The sequence below is a fragment of the Rattus norvegicus genome, chromosome 10 (assembly GCF_036323735.1).
Source record: "Rattus norvegicus strain BN/NHsdMcwi chromosome 10, GRCr8, whole genome shotgun sequence".
Taxonomy (NCBI): Eukaryota; Metazoa; Chordata; class Mammalia; order Rodentia; family Muridae; genus Rattus; species Rattus norvegicus.
In genome coordinates, this window is record NC_086028.1 from 48,134,730 (window position 1) to 48,157,029 (window position 22,300).

The 22,300-nt window shown below is 46.6% G+C and overlaps 1 protein-coding gene across 1 annotated transcript in view; it reads left to right on the plus strand.

Annotated features, from left to right (window-relative positions):
* Cdrt4 (CMT1A duplicated region transcript 4) overlaps positions 1 to 21,988 on the plus strand; it is a 32,023-nt gene extending 10,035 nt beyond the window's left edge. The window contains exon 2 of the mRNA NM_001399015.1: positions 21,452 to 21,988. Coding sequence (NP_001385944.1) covers positions 21,452 to 21,903 — 452 coding nt within the window. The 3' untranslated portion in view covers positions 21,904 to 21,988. The remainder of the gene's footprint in view (positions 1 to 21,451) is intronic.
* The last annotated feature ends 312 nt before the right edge of the window (positions 21,989 to 22,300 follow it).

Consider the following 22,300-nt stretch of genomic DNA (forward strand, 5'->3'; position numbering starts at 1 on the left):
ACCCTCTCTCCCTCTCCACTTCCCTTAAGATCTCACCTTTCCTTTTCATGGTCCCCTTTGTGCCTAAATGGACTCATGCATTGTACACATAAACACACAACGTATCATGTATGTGTGTGCATCTATGCACATGCACGAGTGGAAGTGGCACTGTGTGTGTATATGTTTGTGGTATGTGTGTGCGTGACATTACAGGACAATCTCAGGTAATTGACCCTCACCTTCTATGTTGATTGAGATATCACTTGACATTGCATGCTCAAAGCCAGCTGCCTTTTAAATTTCATGCTATATCATTCGCCAATTCTCAGGATCATTTGCTGCGCTAGCACAGTCTTTTTCAGGAAGTCCTGAGGAGTCTTAGCTATGCTTTCATGTGTGATGTAAAGTCTTCATCGACATCTTGGATACGTTTTGCGTGTGTTTCTGTACACAGTTCTGCTTTCATTCTTCTATGTGGACACTTAGTTGCCTCAGCTTGGTGTGTGGAAGAGGCTGACCTTTTTCTCAGTGTATTTTGGCAGTCAAAAAGTCAGGTGTCTGTAGCTGCGTGGGTGTACTTCTGGGCCCTCTATTCCGTTCCATTGCCCTACGAGTCTATTTTTGTGCCCATACCAGTTCCAGAACCCTGTCTGTCATGGCAGAGAAGCCATGGCTACAGGAGCTTGGGGCAGCAGGCCACGTCAGATCCATGGTCAATCAGAGGCAGATAAGTGGTTGTGTTTATCTTGTGTCTTCCTTTCATTCAGCCCTGTGCTGCTGCTCACAGGGGGTGGGTCCCACCTCCCCCTCAATGAATCTAACCAAGAGCATCCTTCACAGGCATGCTCTGGGCCTAGCCAAATCCAGATAATCTCTCACAGGTTTGCCAGATGCCTGTCTCCTAGGTGATCCTTGATCCTGCCAAGTTAACAATATCATCGACTATTACAGACTCACACTGTGGATTAAATATCCCTTCCCTTCCCTTCCCTTCCCTTCCCTTCCCTTCCCTTCCCTTCCCTTCCCTTCCCTTCCCTTCCCTTCCCTCCTTCCCTTCTTTCCTTTCCTTTCCTTCTTCCCTTCCCTTCCCTTTCCTCTTTCCCTTCCTTCCCTTCTCCTTCCCTCCCTCCTTCCTTCCCTTCCTCTCTCACTCCCTCCCTTCCTCCATTCTCTCTTCCTGTCTTTTCTCTCTTCTTCCGGTCTCCCCCCTCCCTTCCAGAACTCCCTGTGCAGTTCAGACTGTCCCTTAACTGACTACCCTCTTGTCTGTGTCATCAGTTCCCTAAAGGCTTGGGATTTCAACCTGAGCTATTTTTGAGGACTTTCAAAACCCAGAAATGGCCACATGTAGAGTTGCATCCCTCACAAACCCTTCCTCACTCTGAAAAATCTTAGAACCATTTGTTTCATCCCCGTGCATCTGCGTGAGGGGGAACTGAAGGCAGCGCTTTAGGCTGAAGGACACAGTGCCACGGATGATTAAAAACGAACCCACTTTCTGGAATCCACTTTACAGCCCTTGGATAAAGCAATTCTTTCTTTCCACTTTCCAGAGTCAGCGGAAGTGGGGCGGGGACCTTGGCACAGGGCTTCGGAGAGATGGAATTAGCTAAGGCTCAGGGAAAGGGAAGCTTATGGCGGTGGCCCTGTCCTGTCCAGGGAGCACACACACATGGGTAGGAGACTGGCTCCTTCACCCGCCACAGAGCCTCCTTTCTTCTCCAGGAAAAGTGACTCTTTCACAGCCCTTGGAAGCGAAGGAAATGGAAAGTCCCACCGCATCCTGAGCCCCTCTCCCCTCTTGTGGCTCTTTGCTTCTCAAGGTCAGAGGCAGGATTTGCCTTTGCTCCCAAGCTATGCAGAGGGTCCCCTAGTGCGAGCTGCGCTCCTCACTGTGTGTGTGGAGAGCCCTGTGCACCGCACTGATTAGGTTTAGCAGGGGCTTTTCTGAGAAGCTGCTGAGCTCAGACCCTGCTGGCTCCACATTCCTGCATGATGAGGGAGGGATTCCAGTGTTTACTTTGAACAATGTTTTCCTGTGTCTAAATCCACTACGTGTTAAATTCTTCCAGATTTCTGGCTCCACGCTGCAGCTCCAGCAGGACAGAAACAGGTTTACGGTCGTTGGCAGAGGCGCGAACGCAGGGTCGGTCTGGACACCTTCTGTAACTAGAATTTCCACTCTGTGGACAGAAAAGCTGATCAGCGTCCCCGTAGGCTCAACGCCTGGGAGGGGCGTGTGGTCTGGGTAGCAGCGCGCTCTGCTAGTGCCTTTTGCATTTCCCACCCGAGAGAGAGCAAAAGTCAGCTTGTCGCCTCAGTGTGGCATCCCGGAATGAGAACAAGAGAGTTTTGAAGGGCTGGCAGTGTTTCTCGGGTAGGGCAAATCCAGAAGGAATGCGTTTGGTGGGATGTTAAAGACCTACAATACATTCCGGTTCCTGGGCCCCCCGCTGCTGTGTGAGGAGGGGCAGGGACACTGGTTAGAGATGGAAGAGAGACAGGTGCAGGGGAGCCCAGCTCTTCCTGCTGGTGTCCAGGAGACACAGAGGGGCAAAGTGACCTGGGGTAGAAAGCTGGCCTGTAAGGGTGGGTTCCCTCACAGCATATTAAGACCGTTGGGTTGGGGGTGGAATGAGACTAGGGCCTTCTGTGCAGTAAGCAGCCTCTTTATTCTTGTGTGAGATGATGAGCAATTCAGAGAAAATTCTCAGTGGGGCCCATGAGGATTTGGGCCCCATAGAATCATGTGGTAAGCAGACCTTTTAAACCCTCTGTTGTAGAACCTGTGCTCTCAGATGATGGAAACCTACCTCTGAGACCCCTTCATAGTTATGGGGGGTGTATATGTGAATATGTGTGCTCATATACAGGCAGCAAAGGCAGATGGGCTCTGGCCTTGAAGGCCTAGCAGAGGCAGAGGCAGAGGGGCACTTAGCTTCTACTCCAGGGAAATGAGGTAAGCCTCATTTCTTGAAGAGCCCAGATAGTGTCTATGTAGCTGTACTGAGAAAATAGTCCCGTGGTAAGATCTGCTGTTCTGATCCTGACACTTTGACAAAAACCTTTTAAATACCATGCACATTTTGTTTGATCTTCAGAAGGAAAAATGACAAAATATCTCCTTTTTTTTTAATATACATCTAGTAATGTGTGAGGCAAATGCCCTGGCCACTGGGAGTTCCCCTCTAACACTTGGCTCCGTTCCTACTCCAACCCTGGTCCCTCTGGCAGCACCCATACCTCTACCTTGTCCACATGGCCTTGTCAAAACCAACCTCTCTAGAATCACACCTTCCTACCTGGAGTATTTGGTAGGCTTCAATTCCTTACACACTGTATTAGTTACTCTTCTCATTGCTGCCACAAAATTACCCCCTAGAAACGAGCATAGGAAAAGGGGTTTTTCTTTTGGCCCAAGGTTTGTGGCTCGGCCCATGAAGGCAGGGATGCATGGCATGAGAGCAAGGCGGCTGGGTACATTGTGTCCCTATTCCAAAATGTCTGTTGGTGTCCAGCTGACTTAATTTCCCCTTTCTTCTTCTTGTCCAGTGATGACCCAGATGGTGTCCCTAACATTCAGGGTGAATTTTTTCCCCTCAGTTAAATCTCTCTGTAAATGCGTGGGATCTCTTAAAAATGTGCACAGGGTTGTGACTCCTAGGTGATTGAAAACCCGGTCAACCGGCTGTCACACATATATAAGTTCACTTCTTTTGGTAGGAAATGGTAGGAACCCTAGAGATGAGGGTGGATGCAGGAGGAGCTATCCAATTAGTGCTTTCCCGGTGCTGCCAGAGTGGGAAGGCTTAGGAGTCCCCTCTCTGTGTATCATGTAGGACATTTTTCTTAGACCACTGGGTAAAGGGCCTTTATTGGTTGTTTCTTGAAGTTACCCCAAATTTAGTTACTTAGTACTGTGACCTCCTTATCCGTGGGTGGGAAATCCGACGGTTCCTTCACTGTCTGCCTCCATCTCCAGATCCCTCCATGAAACAAGAGTCATGGGTTTGGCTGAGGTTTAGCCTCATCGGAACTGCAATAGCACGAGAATCCACCAAGTGATTCACCCGGTGATTCTCATCAGAAAGCTTACGTTCCTTAGAGGCCATTGGACTAGGGGCCTCAGTTCCTTGCTGGGTGTGGGCTGAAAGCTCGCAGGGCAACTCAGCACAGCAGCTTCTGTCTCTCATTCTGCACAGATATCATGTGCGGGGGAATTGAGAAAGCTGGAAACCAAGAAGAGAGCTCGGTGGTTAAACTGCTTGCCTAGCAAGTCTGAGGGCCAGATTTTGTCCCATAGAAGCCAGTAAATGACTACTGGGTGAAAAGGCCCACCTGGAATTCCAGTCCAGGAAAGCAAAGACAGGGGGATCCTCAGAGCAAGCTGGCCACAACAGTGAGAGCTGGGCTTGATTGAGAGACCCTGCCTCAATGGGTAAGGTAGGCGAGTCATCAGGGATGATTAATGACATCACCCCCAGGCCTTTACACACATGTGCACCTCCCTTCTAAGCATGCCACTCACACTCACTTGAAAATGGAAAGTGGGAAGAAAAGATAGAAGTCAAAGATTTTATGACTTACTTTCAGATGTGACAATCTTTTACTTTGATCATATTTTGTTTGTTAGAAGTAAATGTCCCCAGATATAGGTCATGCTTAAGGATAATGTATAAAGATGTGAACTGTAGGCTGGGGATGATGGTGCTTGCCTTCAAGCCAAGCACTCAGGAGGCGGAGCAGGGGCAGGGGCAGGGGCAAGAGGGGTAGGGGTGAGAGGGGCAGAGAGAGGGGCAGAGGCAGAGGCAGAGGGGCACTTAGCTTCTACTCCAGGGAAATGAGGTAAGCCCAAGACTCGCCTTACACCAGTCTTCAATCTTTGTCCTCTCTGAAAAACATAATACTCCATGTGCTTGGAGTTCAATCTTGTCCCCACCCTGGACAGCACTACTGGTAGCTTTCTTGTTTATTATGAAACCAAAGTACAGTTATAAGAGAATATAGTTTGTACCAGTATCTCAGGGCTTTGGTCTTCAAGAAAGCCAGGAATCTAACTCTTTGAGGGTCAACGTAGGGTTGTGACTGGGAGCACAGATAGGCCTTCTACGGGAGATTAGATGGTGGTTCTATAGGCAAAGGTCTTCCCCATGGCTCCCTATGATGGATCCCAATGAAAAGAGGCAGTCCATGGCTTTAAGGCATTTATTGTCATGGAGGAAAGTGGATGAGTAAAACTGTACCCCACTTCTCAGGTGGGCATGAGGTTAAATACCTTTTGCAAGGAGGAATGTCTGGGAAGGAAAGGGCTTATTGGCTAAGTCCTTTAAGCCTTTAGGTAACTCATTAAAATGGAGACTCATTAAAATGGAGATCTGTCTTGAGCCTACATGACCACAGGTCACATTCTCTACAAGTGGAGGGATTTAGGGTATTGCCCATATGTAACTGATGGCCATAAATCTATGGGTGCTGCTACTAGTGACGGATCTGGTACCCAGGAGCAAGTGAAGTGCCTACTGTCCCTTCGGGGTTTCCAGGGCTTCAAGCTTTAGCTCAACCGGGACCAGGCTCCCTCTCATGGTCCCACACATCAGCATCATGTCCTCCCATCAATTAGGATAATAACTATCTTGAGTATGGCAACCTGAGGCTCAAAAATATTCAGGAAGTTGTTCAAGATACACATATAAAGAGGTATTTTAGTTTACAGTGTTGTTGCTGATCAAATCAACTTGGGGAGGAAAATGCCTGTATTTTTAGGTCATAATCCATTACTGAGAGAAGTCAGGTCAGGAACTCAAGGTAGAAATCTCAAGGAAGGAATGGTGGAGGAATGTGGCTTGCTAGCTCGCTATCTGGCTTGCTAACAGGCTCACAATCAGCTAGCTTTCTTATATAGTCCAGGAGAAACACCTGCTCAAGGACAGCACTCCCCACAGTGGGCTGGACCTTCCTATGTCAGTCAACAATTGAGACTGTACGGCATAGACCTGGCAGTCTCCAGTAATTTCTTAGTTGGGACTCCCTCAGATGATCCTAGGCTGGGTCAAGTCAACATCAGAACAAGAAGTAAAGCTGGCTGTTTTTCCAACTTTAATGTTGACTTATGACTCCATTAGCATTGTTCTCATAACCTAAGTCCCAGTTTTTTCCAGTAGGAATATGATGCTTCTTGGCCCAATGTTGCTTATAAATTCATTCTAGACTATGGCTCTAGACATCCAAGAAGACCAAGAAGGGTCTAGGACTGGAATGAAGGATGTCAAAGGTGTGAGTGGTGTGTGTGTGTGTGTATGTGTGACAGACTTGACTGGTGACTTACCATAGGTATGTACACATTCATGAACACATATGCACATGGGCTCATACAGTCTTATGCTTAGGACTATGTGGATGTTCTGCTCAGAACTGTGTATGTTTAAGTGCATGTACGTATCTGTGTGGCTGCAAGAGAATGCAGACATCTCCATCTTGCCTGGGCTCAGGGATCAGCTCCAGTGAGTGTTATTTTGGTAGGCAGATGGTGCAAACAGTGCTTTGGGCACTTGAAAAGTAAAAGGTGTGGGCCAAGATTGGTGACAGGGAGGATCAGTGTGTTGAAAGGCCCCTAGCCATATCTTTTCATACACTACTACTTTAAGGCTTACTCCCCTTTCTTCCATGCAGCGACTCATTTCTGGTGAGATGAATTTTGTTATTTTCTCAAGCGTGTACATTGGGTCATGTTGTGTTGGCACTGTGGTGAGACACCGCTTCCTGAATATCAACTATGGTGACAGCAGGCAAAACAAGAGGTCCTTAGCACGCGGCTAAATCCGTGTTCAATATTTTATGTGATTTAGCTAGTAAATCTTCATGACGACCCAGAAATCCTCTCACTGCCTCTGGGTTAAAGGTGAGAACCCCATGGCTGATGAATTTCAAGTATCTTGTTTCGTTTGCAAGCCCCATTCCCGGCCTTTCTTGAACTCGCGCTGTTGATTTTTTTTGCTACACTTTATTCAAACTGAATTGCTTTATGTGTGAGACCATCGCAATAGGGACATTGGTGAATTCTGTCAGTCACATTCTGGACCGTCAGGGACAAGGCTGGCTCTCAAAGGTCAGCCTTTTGCCAGGGAGAGGTCACCCACATGACACTGCAAACGGCTTGATCCTGGATCCTAGAAGTATTTGACGCATCCCTCCACCATGCCAAGGAGACACATTAAAACCTTTGTTGTTCAGTTGGATTTCTGACCCAACAAAAAAATCCTTTTGTCAGGACTCCCAGATTTCCTGGCATGGTACACACACATATTTTCTATGTGGCTAGCAGTTCTGATCTGCTGTGTACTAATTGTGTATGTCAATGCCTAGAGATTTCTGTAAAGCTATTGATTACAGCTCACTGCCCACTAGCCTTTAGGAAATGCTCCTTTTGCTTTTAATCAAAGGTCATGGCTTCCAGTTCTCCCAGGACTATGCAACTCAGTTACATTAGCTCTTTTCCACTCCCTGTTCCTCATTTTGTACTCTTTTGGGGGATTTGTAAGATCTGGGAGAAGGCAGGGCCATGAAAGGGTTGGATAGGATCTTAGTACAAATAAAGATGTACACTTGGCATTTGGATTTTTATTTGAAGTTTGGTGCGATGTGGAGCCAGACAGCTGCTGATGTCACCTTGGGGATGTGTGGGGATGAAACGGAAAAGTTCTGCAGAAGCAATCAACGGAGACTGAGCCACGTGGGAAGAAATTCTGTCTGCGTGCTGTCGTGAAAGCTAAGGGGTGATGTCTCTAGAACATAAGAATGCTCAGCTCTACCAAAGGCCATTACGTTCTGAGAGATCAGAGTGCAGAGGCCTGGGGTGTAAATGAAAAGCCATTCTTTGATAGCAACAGGGCGGAGGGCAGAGTGGCTGGGAGCACATGGTGGTGAGTTGGTACAAATTATAGAGGGAAGTGAGAGCATTCTTGGATCATGGATTCTTGGATCTTTCTGAAATCAGAGAGGACAGTCACTGAGGGTGAGAAGGGGAAGCAGGTGATGGGACTTGGAAACCATTTCTTGGAAAATAAGCAAGTGAGCGAGGAAAGGGGCATGCGTCTGAGGCAGAGGCAGTGATGAAGGAAAGCCCTTGGCTGCTTGACAGCCTGCTCCACAGGCTCTAGTTCCTTTGTCTGTGAGATGAGGAGAAACTTGACTTTTGTCAGACTTTTGTCAATTAGTCAGCATAGGGTGCTTAGCGTGTGCTTGATTCATGGTAGACAACATGGAAACGCCAGCTACCAACATTTCACCTGAGACCGGGCACACAGTCAGGTGCTAGTGGCTGCAATGGAGATACTTTGGAAGGACCAGCTTTTGTTTAACTGGTGCTGGGCATTTGTCCTGCAACCGTGATAGACAGAGGGGCAAGGAGGTATTAGTTCCTTTCTTAGCCAGATAAAAGCAACATGACAGATTTGCTTGCTTAAGGCTTGTGCTGTTTAAGGCTTATTGTAAATGATAAAAGTTGTGTGTCTTTTATCTGGGAACTGAATGATCAAAGGCAGGGATACAACTCCCTGGATTGGGATTAAAATTTTCTACAACAGGAAGTGAGGACACTGTGGAGAGGGAAAGATAAGTAGATGGACAAATTGTTGGAGTTGAGTAGTTCCAGGGACAGTGAGGCTAGGTGTTTTTGTGGAGCTCTGAGATGAAGACCTACTGATAATGACCTAGAAGAGCAGTTCTCAGCCTCCCTAACACAGTTCCTCATGTTGTGGTGATCTCTTAACCATAAAATTATTATTATTTTTTTACTACTTCATATCCATAATTTTGCTACTGCAGTGTATTATATTGTAAATATCTGTGTTTTCCGATGGTCTTTGGTGACCCCTGTGAAAGGGCCATTTGACAAAGGGGTTGAGACCCACAGGTTGAGAAATGAAGATGAGGGACAGGGTCTAATATTGTCAGTGACTGAGGAACGGTTGGGGGCAGGGCAGGTCTAGTATGGTGGCATGGGCTTTAGAGAAGCAAAGTAGGAAAATGACTTGAGAATCATAGGGAATGAAGCAATCAAGGACCTGCTTTCAGGCAGAAACCTATGGACTTAGGAGTGAAAGTGGGGATGGGGACATCCTGGACTTCCTTTCAAGGTCTCAGAGGACTCTGTGCTATGGGGGTCAGGAGACAGGGTACATTCTTTGTTTTGATATGACAAAATACTCCTGGCAGAACATCCTGTAAGAGTGTGTGTGTGTGTGTGTGTGTGTGTGTGTGTGTGTGTGTGCGTATGCGCATGCTTACACAATTGAGCGGTGGTGGTGGTGGAGGTGGTGGCGGTGGTGGTAAATGTCTCTTAATTTCCACCTTAGCTTTCCAGTTTTGAATTAAATTAGATCAGGCTACTCAGGTCCAGGCACATCCCAAACCTTTTGATCCCTGATGATTCATTCACTCTCATGTGGTTAGTGTTATGTATAATGAAGTCATTTCCTCTGCCACCAATGATGGATGTCAAGAATGTGAAGTATGGGTCTGTGTTTGTATATACATGTCTGTGTGCACAAACATGGACATTTGTAAGTGGGCACCTGTGTATAACTGCAGATGTATACACATGGACACAAGCCTGTACCTATCTGTGCACATGTATATGTTTATCACCCATGGGCAGCTGTGCCTGTATTATGTATGTATTGTGTGTGTGCAGGGCAGACTTAGCTGTAGAAGTCAAGGTGTGCATTGTCTCAGTTTCGGATTCTATTGCTGAACTAAAACACCATGACCAAACCAACTTGGGGGAGGAAAGGGCTTATTTCACCTTACAGATTGTAGTCCACCACTCAGGGAAGTCAGATCAGAAATTCAAGGCAGGAATCTGGAGGCAGGAACTGAAGCAGAGGCCACAGAAGAAAGCTGCTTACTGGCTTGCTCCTCATGGCTTACTTGTTCAGCCTGCTTTCGTATACAGCCCAGGACTACCTGCACAGGGGTAACCCTACCCATGGTGGACTAGGCCTCCATACACCAATTACTAATTAAGAAAATGCCCCACAAATTTGCCTATAGACCAGCCTTGTGACAGCACTGTTTCAGTTGAGATTTCCTCCTCTCAAATGACTAGTTTGCATCAGGTTGACATAAAAATAATCAATACAGAGAAACTTTTCTGGGGTATGGTATTGAAGAGTTTGGAACCCCCAAAGCTGGGAGTCTTGCCTTTTCTATTTTAGTCAGTATATAATGAATTTTAAATAGTTTGACGTAATCAGACCTTGTTCATTTTCTTTCCCTGCTCATGCCTGGTTAGTGCTTGGCACTCAGTGAGCATTGGTAATGTTCGTTGAAGAAACGAATGCATTCATAGATGTTTCTACTTGTAGCTTGCAAGTGGAGAATGAACTAGGGAGAGGATAAAGTAGGAAACATGTCTGGGGACCAGACCCTGAGACTGGGGTACAATATGGAGGAGGAGGAGGAGTTAGTTTCCACGTAGGTGAGCAGGAAGCATGGCCGTGCGCTTGACAGGACCTGTCGTGGAGACAGAGGGCGTGTTTTCAGATGTACGGAGTGACGACAGACATGAGCCTAGGTTCCGGACAGATTTGATGAGTATGTGAGCACAGGGAGGAGCTTGTTCAGGAATATGGGCAACAGGAAATTGGAATCTACTCTCAGGAAAGAGATGGCTGGAGGGATGTTCTTTGGTAACTTCCAGGTGTCAGTTGTACTGAAGACGTGAAGTGATAAGGCCATTAATGGACCCCTCCCTTCTCTTCTCCCCATGGCCCTTGGCAACTGTTTCTATGAGTCAGCCTTTCAAATACAGCAGATAGTGGAATCCTACGGTGCCACTTGACACCGGCTCATTTTGCTAACTGTAACTTGAGTAACAATTGCTCAGAGACTCAGAAGCCTCGGGAAGGGCCTCTGTGATGTGTACTTTGTGCGACAGTGCTGCAATCGGCCCCTGCTACTCTGGGTCTGCGTGGTGCTGGCGGCCTCTTCACTAAGCAGTTCATGCCCACCGTGGTTTTGGTTTGCTCTTCACGGCTTTTTGGTCTGCTCAGCAGTCACCTGGCCTCCTGCCAAATGAGACTTCCACAGGCTGGCGGGCTTCGAGCCTAGTGGCTCGGAGATGCTCTACACGGTGCCCCTGAGGTGTGAACTGATGGGTCCTGTTGCCCTGTTCCTGTCATAACACAAAGCATCCAGCTTTCTGTTTGCTTCATGGGAGCATTGCTTCGCCCTGTCATCTCCCTACGAGAGCTGACTCCTGGGGTGCTTTTATTTGTTGGTATCAGGGATCGAATGTAGGTCTCTGTGCATGCTTGGCAGGGCATAGAACCTCTATGAAGTTTTTCCTTTTTAAATACCCTTTCATTTAGGGTCAATGTCTTACTTGGCTTTTAGGCTGGTCTTGAAGTTGTCACCCTCTTGCCTTAGCTTCCTGAGTAGCTGGGATTATGGGCCTGGGCCTCCAGGCAAACCGATTCTTCCCAGCTCCTTCTTTAGCCCTCTGTGACAGGCATGACAACTGGGGGGTTTTGCCCTACAGTCATTCCTTCCCGGAGGCCTCTGCCTTGCTTTGATGATGGTCACGGAGTCCATTGTATCTCCTGTTCTTACTCTAGTGGGGGTGGGGCATGGGGACCTGGAGCTGGTAATTCAGAGCCTTAGAGTCTGCCAGGCAAGCCGCTCACCTGTTTTCTTTCTTTCTTTTTTGTCCATGAATATAAGGGAGGAGGACGACAGAGCTCACCTCACAGCAGAGAGGAGGTGACTCTGGGCATGTAGAAGTCTTTGCAGAGGAGAAAGCTTGAGCAGGGAGTGTTCCCTGTGCAAAGCATCATAAAAATCGGAACGCCATTTGAGCCCTGCGATTTAAAGATGCTGCTTATCATTCACAGTGGCTAAAACTGGAAATACCTTAAAAATCCTCAGACTGCAACGTCACTAATAGTAATTCATCCCTTGGATGGAGGGCTGAGCTGCCTCTGAAATAATTATGAAGAATATCTAACAATATAAAAAGATACAAATAGTGGCAGAGCCAAAGCAATAGGCTCCCAGGGTAAGTGTGAGGATGGGTAAGATGAGAGCTGCCGGGTGGGCACTGGGACTGCAGGAGTTAAAAATATACCACCCGAACTTAATGTCGCTATATCACGTCTATTATACGAACACATACCAAGGCATACGACAATACATATACTTAAATACTTAAGTTTGGGAAACATAAACAAAGAGATGGCTAATTTTCCCCCATGGCACCTCTCTAGTTGCTTTTCTAAGGGGCAGGCAATTTACTTCCTGTTCACGGTCGTCTAGTGACCACTGTGGCAGGCCACAGAGGGAAAGCAGTCAGGAACTGCACTTACCAGGCCGAGTTTACACAGGAGCTTTGAACCCCACGCACTTCAGCTCCATCCTCGGGGGTTTACACAGTGCTCAGGTCCTGCTTGGAACTGGCCTGCCTTGCCAAGCGCTGCTGCATCTTTTGGTTTAATTTTTATTCCACAAGTTGTGTTAGAGTGGCCGTTATTGCTGGGTATGAAGGGCCTTTGTGACAACTTGCAAACTCTTCAATTTTTAAAGTGACAGTTTGGATTCAGCTTGTAGGCCATTCAGCCCAGACAACTGGGAATTTGATTCAATCGTAATCTGGAGTCACCTGTGACCTGAGAGTCATGTGTCTTTAGTGATACAGCCCTTTGTCACATTCTGGCATCAACTGCGACCCAGCTGTCAAAAACGACAGAATAATGGAATCTAATCAGGGTGAGTGATTACCTTAATTCTTTCCTCTAGAAGGCTCTCAAGTATCAGTCACTCTCTCCAAAGTCTGGGTTCCTAGCCTCCATTCTGAAGCTCTGAGCATTTTCGAGGAGGTTGCCTGGACCTCCTGTGATTGAGATCAGCCCTGGGAAATGCTGGCTGTTTCCCCCATGTGGTCTTTAGGCTCACAATACCCGCATTGTTCCAGAGGGCACAGGACTTCCTCTTTCTGATTGATTAGCATTGTGTGGCTGTGCACTTTCACAGCTCCGGAGCCAGCCATCAGGCAGTAAGGGGGTCTCTGGGCACGGATTGCCTAAACCTTTTCACATTTGTTTCCTGGGTAGGGTTGTTAGGGTCGTTCCCCTGTATCTTTCCTATTTGACTAGTTGGTTAATGTACGAGTCTACCCGAAATGCCCATGCAGAAAAAAGGTAGAAAGGCTCCATTGTTCCTGTTTGGTTGTTCTGGAAATTTAATTTTTAAGTTGGAACTTGATTTATAGATAATACAGCCCACATGTGCTTTATGTGTAATAGGTCTTCATATCACATTATCAAGGGGAACATCGTTAGATGGAGTATTTCTTGAATAAATACAATATTCATGTTCACGGTTGTTCCTCAGAGCTGCACAGTGCCCAGCACTTCTTCCAGTAGGGAATTTGTGAAGTGCGGCTTCAACCAGTTCAGCCATTTGTGAAGCAGGCCATTTGGAGGCAGCGATGGTCTGCCTAAGGGAGGGCTGTCCTGAGCAGTGAAGCTGATTCTTGATTTCCTCTCACCCTTTCCCATCCGAGGTGGTCTGCTTCCTCACAGGGCTCCGAGCGGCTTGCACCAAGGTGGTTTTCATCTGCTCAGTATCTGGTGCAGGCTGGCTGATGGGGTTTGTTTAGACCTATGTGCATGGCTTCCTTAGCTTTTCTTTCTGGTGATTCGGCTTATCTTTGTCCTGTTTGATCTCTCATAAGTGTGGGGGACCCGCTATGCAGATCCTATACACTGAGAAGGGCAGACTGCCGAGCAAGAGGGAAACCTGGTAAATGCATGGGCTCTGAGCCAATGTAGGACCCACCCTGTTCCCAAGTGTAGCTTTTGAAGCGCATTGTAAACTCAGTGATGAAACTGTGCTGCGTGTTTACAGATACAGATTCTTTCCATGCCTGGAGAACAAAGCACCTGAACGTTGTGACATTAATAGTTAGAGAGCTTGTGTCCCATGCAGCCATATTAGCTGGATGCACAGTTCCTTCCGTGCACAATAGGTGGAAGCCAGTAATGGCAGGCTGCTGTTGAAAAATGGGCAGCTCTGATTAGACTCCGAGAGGTAACAGCCCATTTGGAGTAGTGATCGTTGGGCGTCCCCCAGGGAGGCCTGCTCTGTGTCAGAACTTACCACTGTCAAAGTAGCCCACCATTTGGAAGTTGATTTGTAAGAGAGTGCAGTAAAGGACTCAGATCTCTTCTTGAGAGGCAGTGGTGAGGAGGAGAAGGTGGCTTGTGCACTGTCGTACAGGTAGAGGAACAGATAGTGTTCTTTCCTGAAAGACCAACTCATCTCTCTCTCCCTGTTCTGTCTTCACAGTTCTAGGGTAACCGGTGTTCCTCAGCATATCTAGTGACTCTCTAGTACACCAGAGTCCATTAGGGCTGGTAGGAGGCGTTCATGGGACAGGGCAGATTGAAAAGCAGAGAGAGAGTGGAGATGAGGCAAAGGTTGGTGTGGTGCGCACTTAATATTTCTTCCTGTGAACTTCAGGGACTCTGTGAAGGCCCTCGTTTTGTTCAGGGGAGAATGGTGGGCTTCCCAGAAGGTCACTCCAGCTGAAGATCAGCCCCGGGATGCATGCACTACCCTGAATTGATTCTCGCCCTGGTACTTTAGAGATGAGCTTTTCCAAGACACTTCTGCTCTTAATGGCAGATTCCTCCTCTGCCAAAAGTAAATTGGGGAGTGGCCAGACAATGGAAAAGGATCCAGGGGAGGGAAGGAGATGGACAAGAAGAGGTGGGGAGGGGAATGAGGCCCCGTGTCGGCTGCTCTTCTACATTTGCACAGCTCTGCGGCCTTCTGAGGTTGACTTCAGAAAGGACAGAGCTGGCTATGCTTTGAGCATCTCCACTCTTCTGTCCTTATCTAGTGTAGCATTCTCTGAGGCATGCAGTCCCAAGAGCTGGTGAAGGACCATGTTTAAAATTCTGCGTGAGTGTTTCATTGGTTTCTAGTTGCATGAGATTTCCAGCCTAATGAACGATCCACATGTCATAGGGGATCATTCTACATGTGTTATCCTGTTTATTAAAAGGCTACAAAGCAAGTCCACCTATAACAAGCCCTGAGAAGGTATTTACTGAGGTATTTAAACAAACTGTGTGGCCAATATGCCTGCAACCATGTATAAAATAGATCCTGTAAGTGGTGAGTCTCAGGCTCAGTAACCTATTTGATCAGTGATCAAATACAACCGTAGCTGTATGTGTGGCCCTTGTCCTGGACTCCCTGCCCCTTTCTTCTTAAACAGTACCTATTAACACCTTGAGAGATTCTCGTATCCTACGGGAAACGATTTAGGCAACATCAAACGAGTTCCTCACTCACGAATATACACTATCTTACAGCTTCAGGCAAAAAGCCTGAGTGGGGTTGACTTGTACCAATGTACTAATGCATTAATCCTGCCTGGAACCACAAAATCCTTTTTGCAAGATGGCTTCCTGAGATAAGTATGCAGCTTGTGGCAGACAGAGAGTGAGGTAATCAGTTTAGGAGGATCCCATCCGTACTGCCTGTCTCTCATTACAGCACCGTAAGCCACTGGCTGGCTTCTGCCTTTTGATCTAAGTCCACCCCCTATTGTCACATGGTTCAGGAAAGGCACCGTGGCCCCACTGATGCTTGGAAGGGCACCGAGATGCAGCATATACCGAAAGCATATACCACAAGAAGGCTGGTGTCTCAGACAATCGCCTGCTCCTGTTTCCCATCTCTGAGTCGGTAACATCACCTCACACATCCTCAGTGTTTGGGTGGGGAGATTCACAGGCATCCAATTACAAGCCACACTGCATGTTGGAATCACTGGGCGTTCAGCTCATCACTGTTGCCATGATGAAAATACTCTGACCAAAAGCAAAAGTCTTTAATTAGATCACATGTCCAGGTCGCTGTCTATCCTGGGGAGGAGGGGGTGAAGCAGGAATTATGGAAGATGCTGCTGGCTCACCCACAGGCTCAGGCTTACCTAGCTCTCTGACAAGGCCCAGGACCACCTTCCCAGTGATGACACCGCTCTCAGCAGGCTGGGACTCGCCTCTAACAGTTAAGACAATACCCATCCCCTCACTTCTCCCAGGCCAGTTGGATGTAGGTAATGCCTCAGTTGAGGTTTTCCTCTCAGATTAAGTCTAGGCTGTGCCACGTTTACAGGTAAAGCTAACTCTCGTATGATGTTTTGGCTAATACATATTGCATGCACACATGTCATTTGTGCACAATAATGGGATTCAATAGGATGCTTCGATAAAAAATACAACAGGAAAATGATCAAGTCCAGCCTCCTTTTACCCGCCTTCCTCAAGGCCTTGGCCCTTCCAGGAAGCTTTAATTCCGTAGCCTGCACCGCCTCTCCTTCCAGGCAATAGAAACCCTAACTAAGACACACCCTAGGAGGGGCGGGGCTCTCTTCTCCGCTGTCTTCATTTCCTAAGTCACAACAATCATGCCACTTTCCAGGTTGGTGTCACTCCATTTAATCTGAGCTCAGCATCTCAGACTAGATTCTAAAAATGGGAACCTGAGTGAGGACTGGGGAGAATTGAACATGGACCTTGGTGTCTGTGGTAGAAACAAGAAAGCTACTTCAGCGTGGCCTCCCACCCCTCCCACCAATGCTGTTTCTGTCTGGAGACTGCGTGCAGCTTTGCATTTTATTTACGGGAAGACAAAAAAAAAAAAAAAAAAAAAAAAAAAAAGAAAGAAAGAAAGAAAGAAAGAAAGAAAAAAAGAGCCTTTGTGCTGGACTTGATGGAAACTATGAAAGGCCACAGCTTGTCTTCCGACCTATGTCAACTATTTATCTGTTTCCAGCAGACGAGTCCTTCCTATGCATTTTGAGACTCTGTTAACCATTGGCTTACTCTAGTTTGCCCCAGTCCCTGTTTCAGCAGGTGTGAGAAAAACCTATTCTATGGAGTTGTCCCCCCAGCCACTCTGGGCTGTGGTGCAAAGGACCAGTGAGTATGGGAGGTGCTGGGCTATACACAGCACACTGGTGCTTTAACGGGGTACACTGTGAACTGGGCTCCCCAGATGCTTCAGATTTGTTAACCAGGAAATTAAAAGCAAGGACGAAAGGGGATTCTCAATCCCCTAAATATTCCCCCCCCCCCCTCTCTCTCTCTCTCTCTCTCTCTCTCTCTCTCTCTGTGTGTGTGTGTGTGTGTGTGTGTGTGTGTGTGTGTGTGTTTCCACTGTTTGGCACTATGTGTAGGGCACAAATTCTAACAGTTCTACAAACATGCATGCTAAGTTGAGTTCTCCTTAGCTGAAGACAGACAGGCGAGATCTGGGTGGCCACTTGGATACCCTCTGAGAACACTTAAGAATGGACGACCTTAAAATTTGAGAACTATGGCTGATCTTAGAAGAAAAAAGATGACTTAAATTTTACTTTAAAATGAGCTCAAGTATCTCTTTGTAGGTCAGAGGACAATTTGAACTCGATTTGTTTTGTAGCCTTGAAAAACTATATTGATATTGTATTTTAAAATGCCTTGCCGTGGAGTATTGCCATTGAAACTCAGTGGAGAATCCTGTAAGAGCTGGGTCACAAAGGTTTGACAAAAATTGGACTTTGATTTTGTCTGAGTCAGGGTTTCTATTGCCGTGGAGAGACACCAGGACCATGGCAACTGTTACAAGGGAAACCATACCATTGTGGCTGGCTTACAGTTCGGAGGTTTAGTCCGTTGTCATTAGGGCAGAATGGCTTGGCATTCTTGGCATGCAGGCAGACATGGTGCTGGAGAGGGAGCCAAGAGACCTACATCTGGATCTGCAGGCAGCAGAAAGAGAATGAGACACTAGGCCTTGCTTGAGTTTCTGAGATCTCAAAGCTCCACCATTCCCAGTAATGCAATTCCTCCAAGGCCACACCTATCAGTAGTGCCAGTCTGTAGGAGCCTATGGGTCCATTTTCATTCAAAATACCATGGTTTTTCTTCTTTCTAATATGAACAAATCTCCAGGGTGCTATCATTTGTAGGAGTTTTGAATAACGTGTTGAACTTATGAATAATTTATTTTATAAAAAACATCAGGTTTTAAAGATTTCTGTTACTGATATATTAAAATTCCATGATAGTTCCTTGACTGGGAGAACGAAAGGTATGCAAATGTGGTGTTTATGTTAGAGGTGGATGATCCACACAAGTCAGCAAACCACCACTCACTTCTGTTGCAGCTGACAGACTTGGCACCACTTCTTCTGCTGGGGATGGGGTGGTACTCGGTGTGGCCCATGTGTCAAGAGCATCTCTATCCTTTGGAGTTATTTATAGAAGCAAATTCTCAGATTCTCCAAACAGATCTACTGAGTTGGAACATCTGAGAGTCAGGTGCAGCCATTTACCTGCAGGTGATCCTAGGGCTTATTAAAGTTGGGAAGCACTGAGCCCAGACCAAGAGTTTTGAGTGTGTTTCCCAGAGGCACTAACATCTCCAGGGAGCTTACTGAAAATCATCTGCAACGTGCTTTCCTCGGGCTTTGGCAGGTGAGGGTTGAAATGTTCCACAACTCTTATAAAGACGGGAAAACAGAAATGAATAATACATTCGTGGGACGGAGGAGTGATGGCGCAGCCTGTAAAGCTCCCGCTATGCAAGTGTAAGGACTTGAGTTTTATCTCTGGCATCTGCTTGCTCAGACAAGCTCTCCAGTTAGATAGGCCTGTGTGAGGCTGTGAACCACTGACCATGGTTCCCACCAAATTCTCCACCTTCATGAGCATGTGGAACATTATGACTTTCTGATTTCAGCCTGTCCTTGAGACCCCCTAGGTAAATCCTGGCAGTGGCCTGGGCATCTCCACCACTTCTGTCCCCAGCCGCAAGCTGAGAAGTGCAGGTCAGAGGGTGGGACCTTGTCATACTTAAAGGAACCAGATCATACCTGGAGCCTCCAGGGTCTGCCCAGTTCTCAGACTGTAAAGCCAGGGGCTCTGAAAGCAGGACTCCTGAAGAACCACTCATGGCAACCTAAGGACCTGGAGCAAGGTGTTAGCAGGCATTAGGACTCACCCAGTTCTCCTGTGAGGGACAAACTGCAGGACTTAGGATCCCCAGGGTGGCTACTGATCACTTGTCATATTGACTTGAGGAGGCCCTGGCTTTTCCACTTTCCTAAAGCCATTTGGATCTGTGATTTAAAGAAAACTATAGCAATGAGAGAGAACTGGAGCAGAATAATGCAGGAGGGGCTGGAGGGGGTGTGGGAAGAGGGACTGATAGAAAGAAAACACAACTTGTTTAGCAGACTCCATGGATACTGCTGGCTGTGAATCAGCCATGGTCACGTGACTGTCTACCCTGCAAAATCTTGGCATTTGCCTTGAGGATACAATGAAGGAGGCAGGGAGAGGTGACATCCAAGTCTGTACTTGGAGCATCCATAAGTCTTAATGAGAGGTGATGTCACGTGTCTTCTTCAGGCAGTGGAATACATGACCCTGGCAGGGATGTGGAACCCTTCTTCAGCACATTCTTTATTGACAAATCTGTCCCTAGACAAACTCCAGCTTCCCAATGTCCCCAAGTCAACATAGCTGTCTACAATAGTTCCTGTTCCCCAGGGGATGTGTCCCAAGACACCCACGAATGCCTGAAATGGCAAATAGCACTAAACTCTTTTTCTACTTTGTCTTCTCCTATGTAAGAGAATCCATGATGAAAAGTTTGATTTAAAGTTAAGATCGCTGAAATTAGTAATAATAATAATAATAATGATGATGATGATGACATAAAAACATTAATGAATTATTTATTTCTGGAATGTTTTCCTTTATCTTTTCAGGTAACTGGAATCATGGAAAGTAACACAAAGGCTTAGGAGCTACTTCTCTTGACCACCAGTTACCATGTTTGTTTGAACTCAGGTTAGAGATGGCAAGATGAATTTGTTTTAATTCTTCTGCCTCATAAACTCCCACTGAAATGACCTAAGGCCATGAAACCAGGGAAAGGCTTCACTACCAGAGAAAATGGGGCAGTGCCAGGTGCAGAGGAGGTGTTTGGCGTTTCTGGTACACAGAGTGCCACCGGGATGAGGGAAGGGCCTGTCATGCCTCTAAGTCGGTCCCTACAGAGTTCTCACCAAAGCTCCCCGCTGCAGTTCTCAGATGTCAGAACTTCTGAGGAGCAGCCGCAGGAAGGAATGTGTACAGTTCAGACCCATCGTTAGTACACTCTACAAGCTTACCCACTGCAAGTCTGTCTGTTGTGTAGCGAGAACGTTTATATCGTAAGACGAAATAAAAACTTGAGGCACAATACACATCTAGAGACATAGCTGGAAGGTAATAGCTGTCCTTTAACAATTACTGCCTATCACAGACTGTTAAGGTTTGGGAACAAATAAATCGCTAATCTTCAAGGAAGCTTTTGGAAAATAGACTCATTCTAATGAGGCAATGTCTCTAACGAGGCAACTGGAGTTCAGAAAGGGTGAGGTACTTGTTCAAGGTTCATCCTCTTTGGGGTATAGTAGGCCCTAACCCCCCAAGTCCTAAACCTACTTTGCTAATGTTCCCGGTTTGTTTCTGGTTTTGTTTTGGCAGTGTCTTATATATTCAGAGAAGCCTCCAATTTCTGATTTCCCTGTCTCGACTAAGTTATACGTTTAAGCAACCACACACAGGCAACACTTCTTTTTTTTAGCAGTGCTAGGTCTCAAATACAGGCCTCATGCATACCAGGTGAGCAGTACATCAGTGGGCTCTAAGCTGTAACATATCTTTAACAGTGTGTATGCAGGTGGTTACAAATCCTTGAACGCAATCAATGCCACATCCAAAAAAACCACTTCAAAAGTTGCCACTGTCTTTTACACAGTGCAGTATAATGACCGCTTTGGTTGTGTTAGTTTTGTTTTTTTTTTTTTTCTTAATGTAGAGGTGATTTTGAAGCACAAAGGAGGATATACTTAGTTTCTATAGAAACACTGCATCTTGCTTTTCCTACTTAAAAATAAAAATTAAAAACAGCCTATGTAGCTCAGGCTGACCTCAAACTTGTAATCCACCTGCCTTAGCACACCTTTCAGTGAGGAGCTTAAGCATGAATAGAGTTTGGTGACTGTAGCAGCCCCTGGAATGAACCTCCTGTCAATACTCAAGGGCCACTATGTTGCAGTCCTTCAACTTTCTAAGGGGTTCGTTGAGGACAATAGAGTTTGGGCCTTAAGCCAACAATTGGATAAAAACACTTGAAAGTGAACCTGCTCAATCCTAAGTCTCTCTCTCTCTCTTAGTACTATTCTGCTGCTCTTTCACTGGTATCGTCTGCAGAATATCATTCTGTTTATTATCTTTGGATTGAGTTTAACTCCCACCAGATACTGAGGGGAGACTTCAACCTGTGGTCCCAGCGCCCCTGGCATTCTTTGGTGGATTACTGAGCATGCAAATGCTTCTAAATCACTGCGTTTCTCTTCCAGTAAGACTCACGGAAAACATTGGGCTCCCTATGACACTGCTTGAAAAACACAACCCTTGGCCAGCCTATGTCACATTTATCTCCGCGGCAGTAACCCGACTCACTGAAAAGAGCTGGGCCAGGGATCTGGAGTGCATTTATGCTGTTGAGAAAAACCGCAAGCCACCAAAGCTGAACAAACCTAGTGCCCTGCAGTTGAAGGGGAGTAAGTCATCCAAGCCCTCAGAACTCATGCTGAAAGATACCCTGTCAGAGACTGTGCTACCTGTGTGGGAAAGCTCCACCCCAAATGTGAGTCCCATATTTGTCCCAGAACCTGAACAATTCGAAATGGAAGCCAGAGAGGGGCCCACATCAGACTATAACAAGATCATTTTCTCCAGGATGCCTGTGATGAAGAAACTCCCATATGACTTACTATGGGCCAGCAAGGAGACACATACCAAAGTTTAGCAAAGAGCCCTGTAGCCATGGCCTGAGAACGTACAACAGTTACTCTCCATTTGCTACACATTACATCGTGTCCTTGAAACTTGAAGTTGTTCTTGTTTTTACAAAGGTTGTCAGACAGAGACCTTATCAGAAAGTAGACTGGGGGTGTTTGGATAGACAACCCCAACACTGGAGTCTGTTGGACTGGAATAGCTGTAGATACAGAAGGCCTAACTGTAGGTGTGTTTGTCCATGTCTAGACAGCAGGCAGAAACCACAGCAGTGACTTTACGGGCCATAATTTAATAGGCTCTTTAACCAGGCAACTCAAGAGGGCAGAAAGGTAAAAGAAGCCAGCTATCAACAGAGGTAGCCCCTGTGTGAAACCAGTCCCGTTCTTGGATATATTGAATGTTAG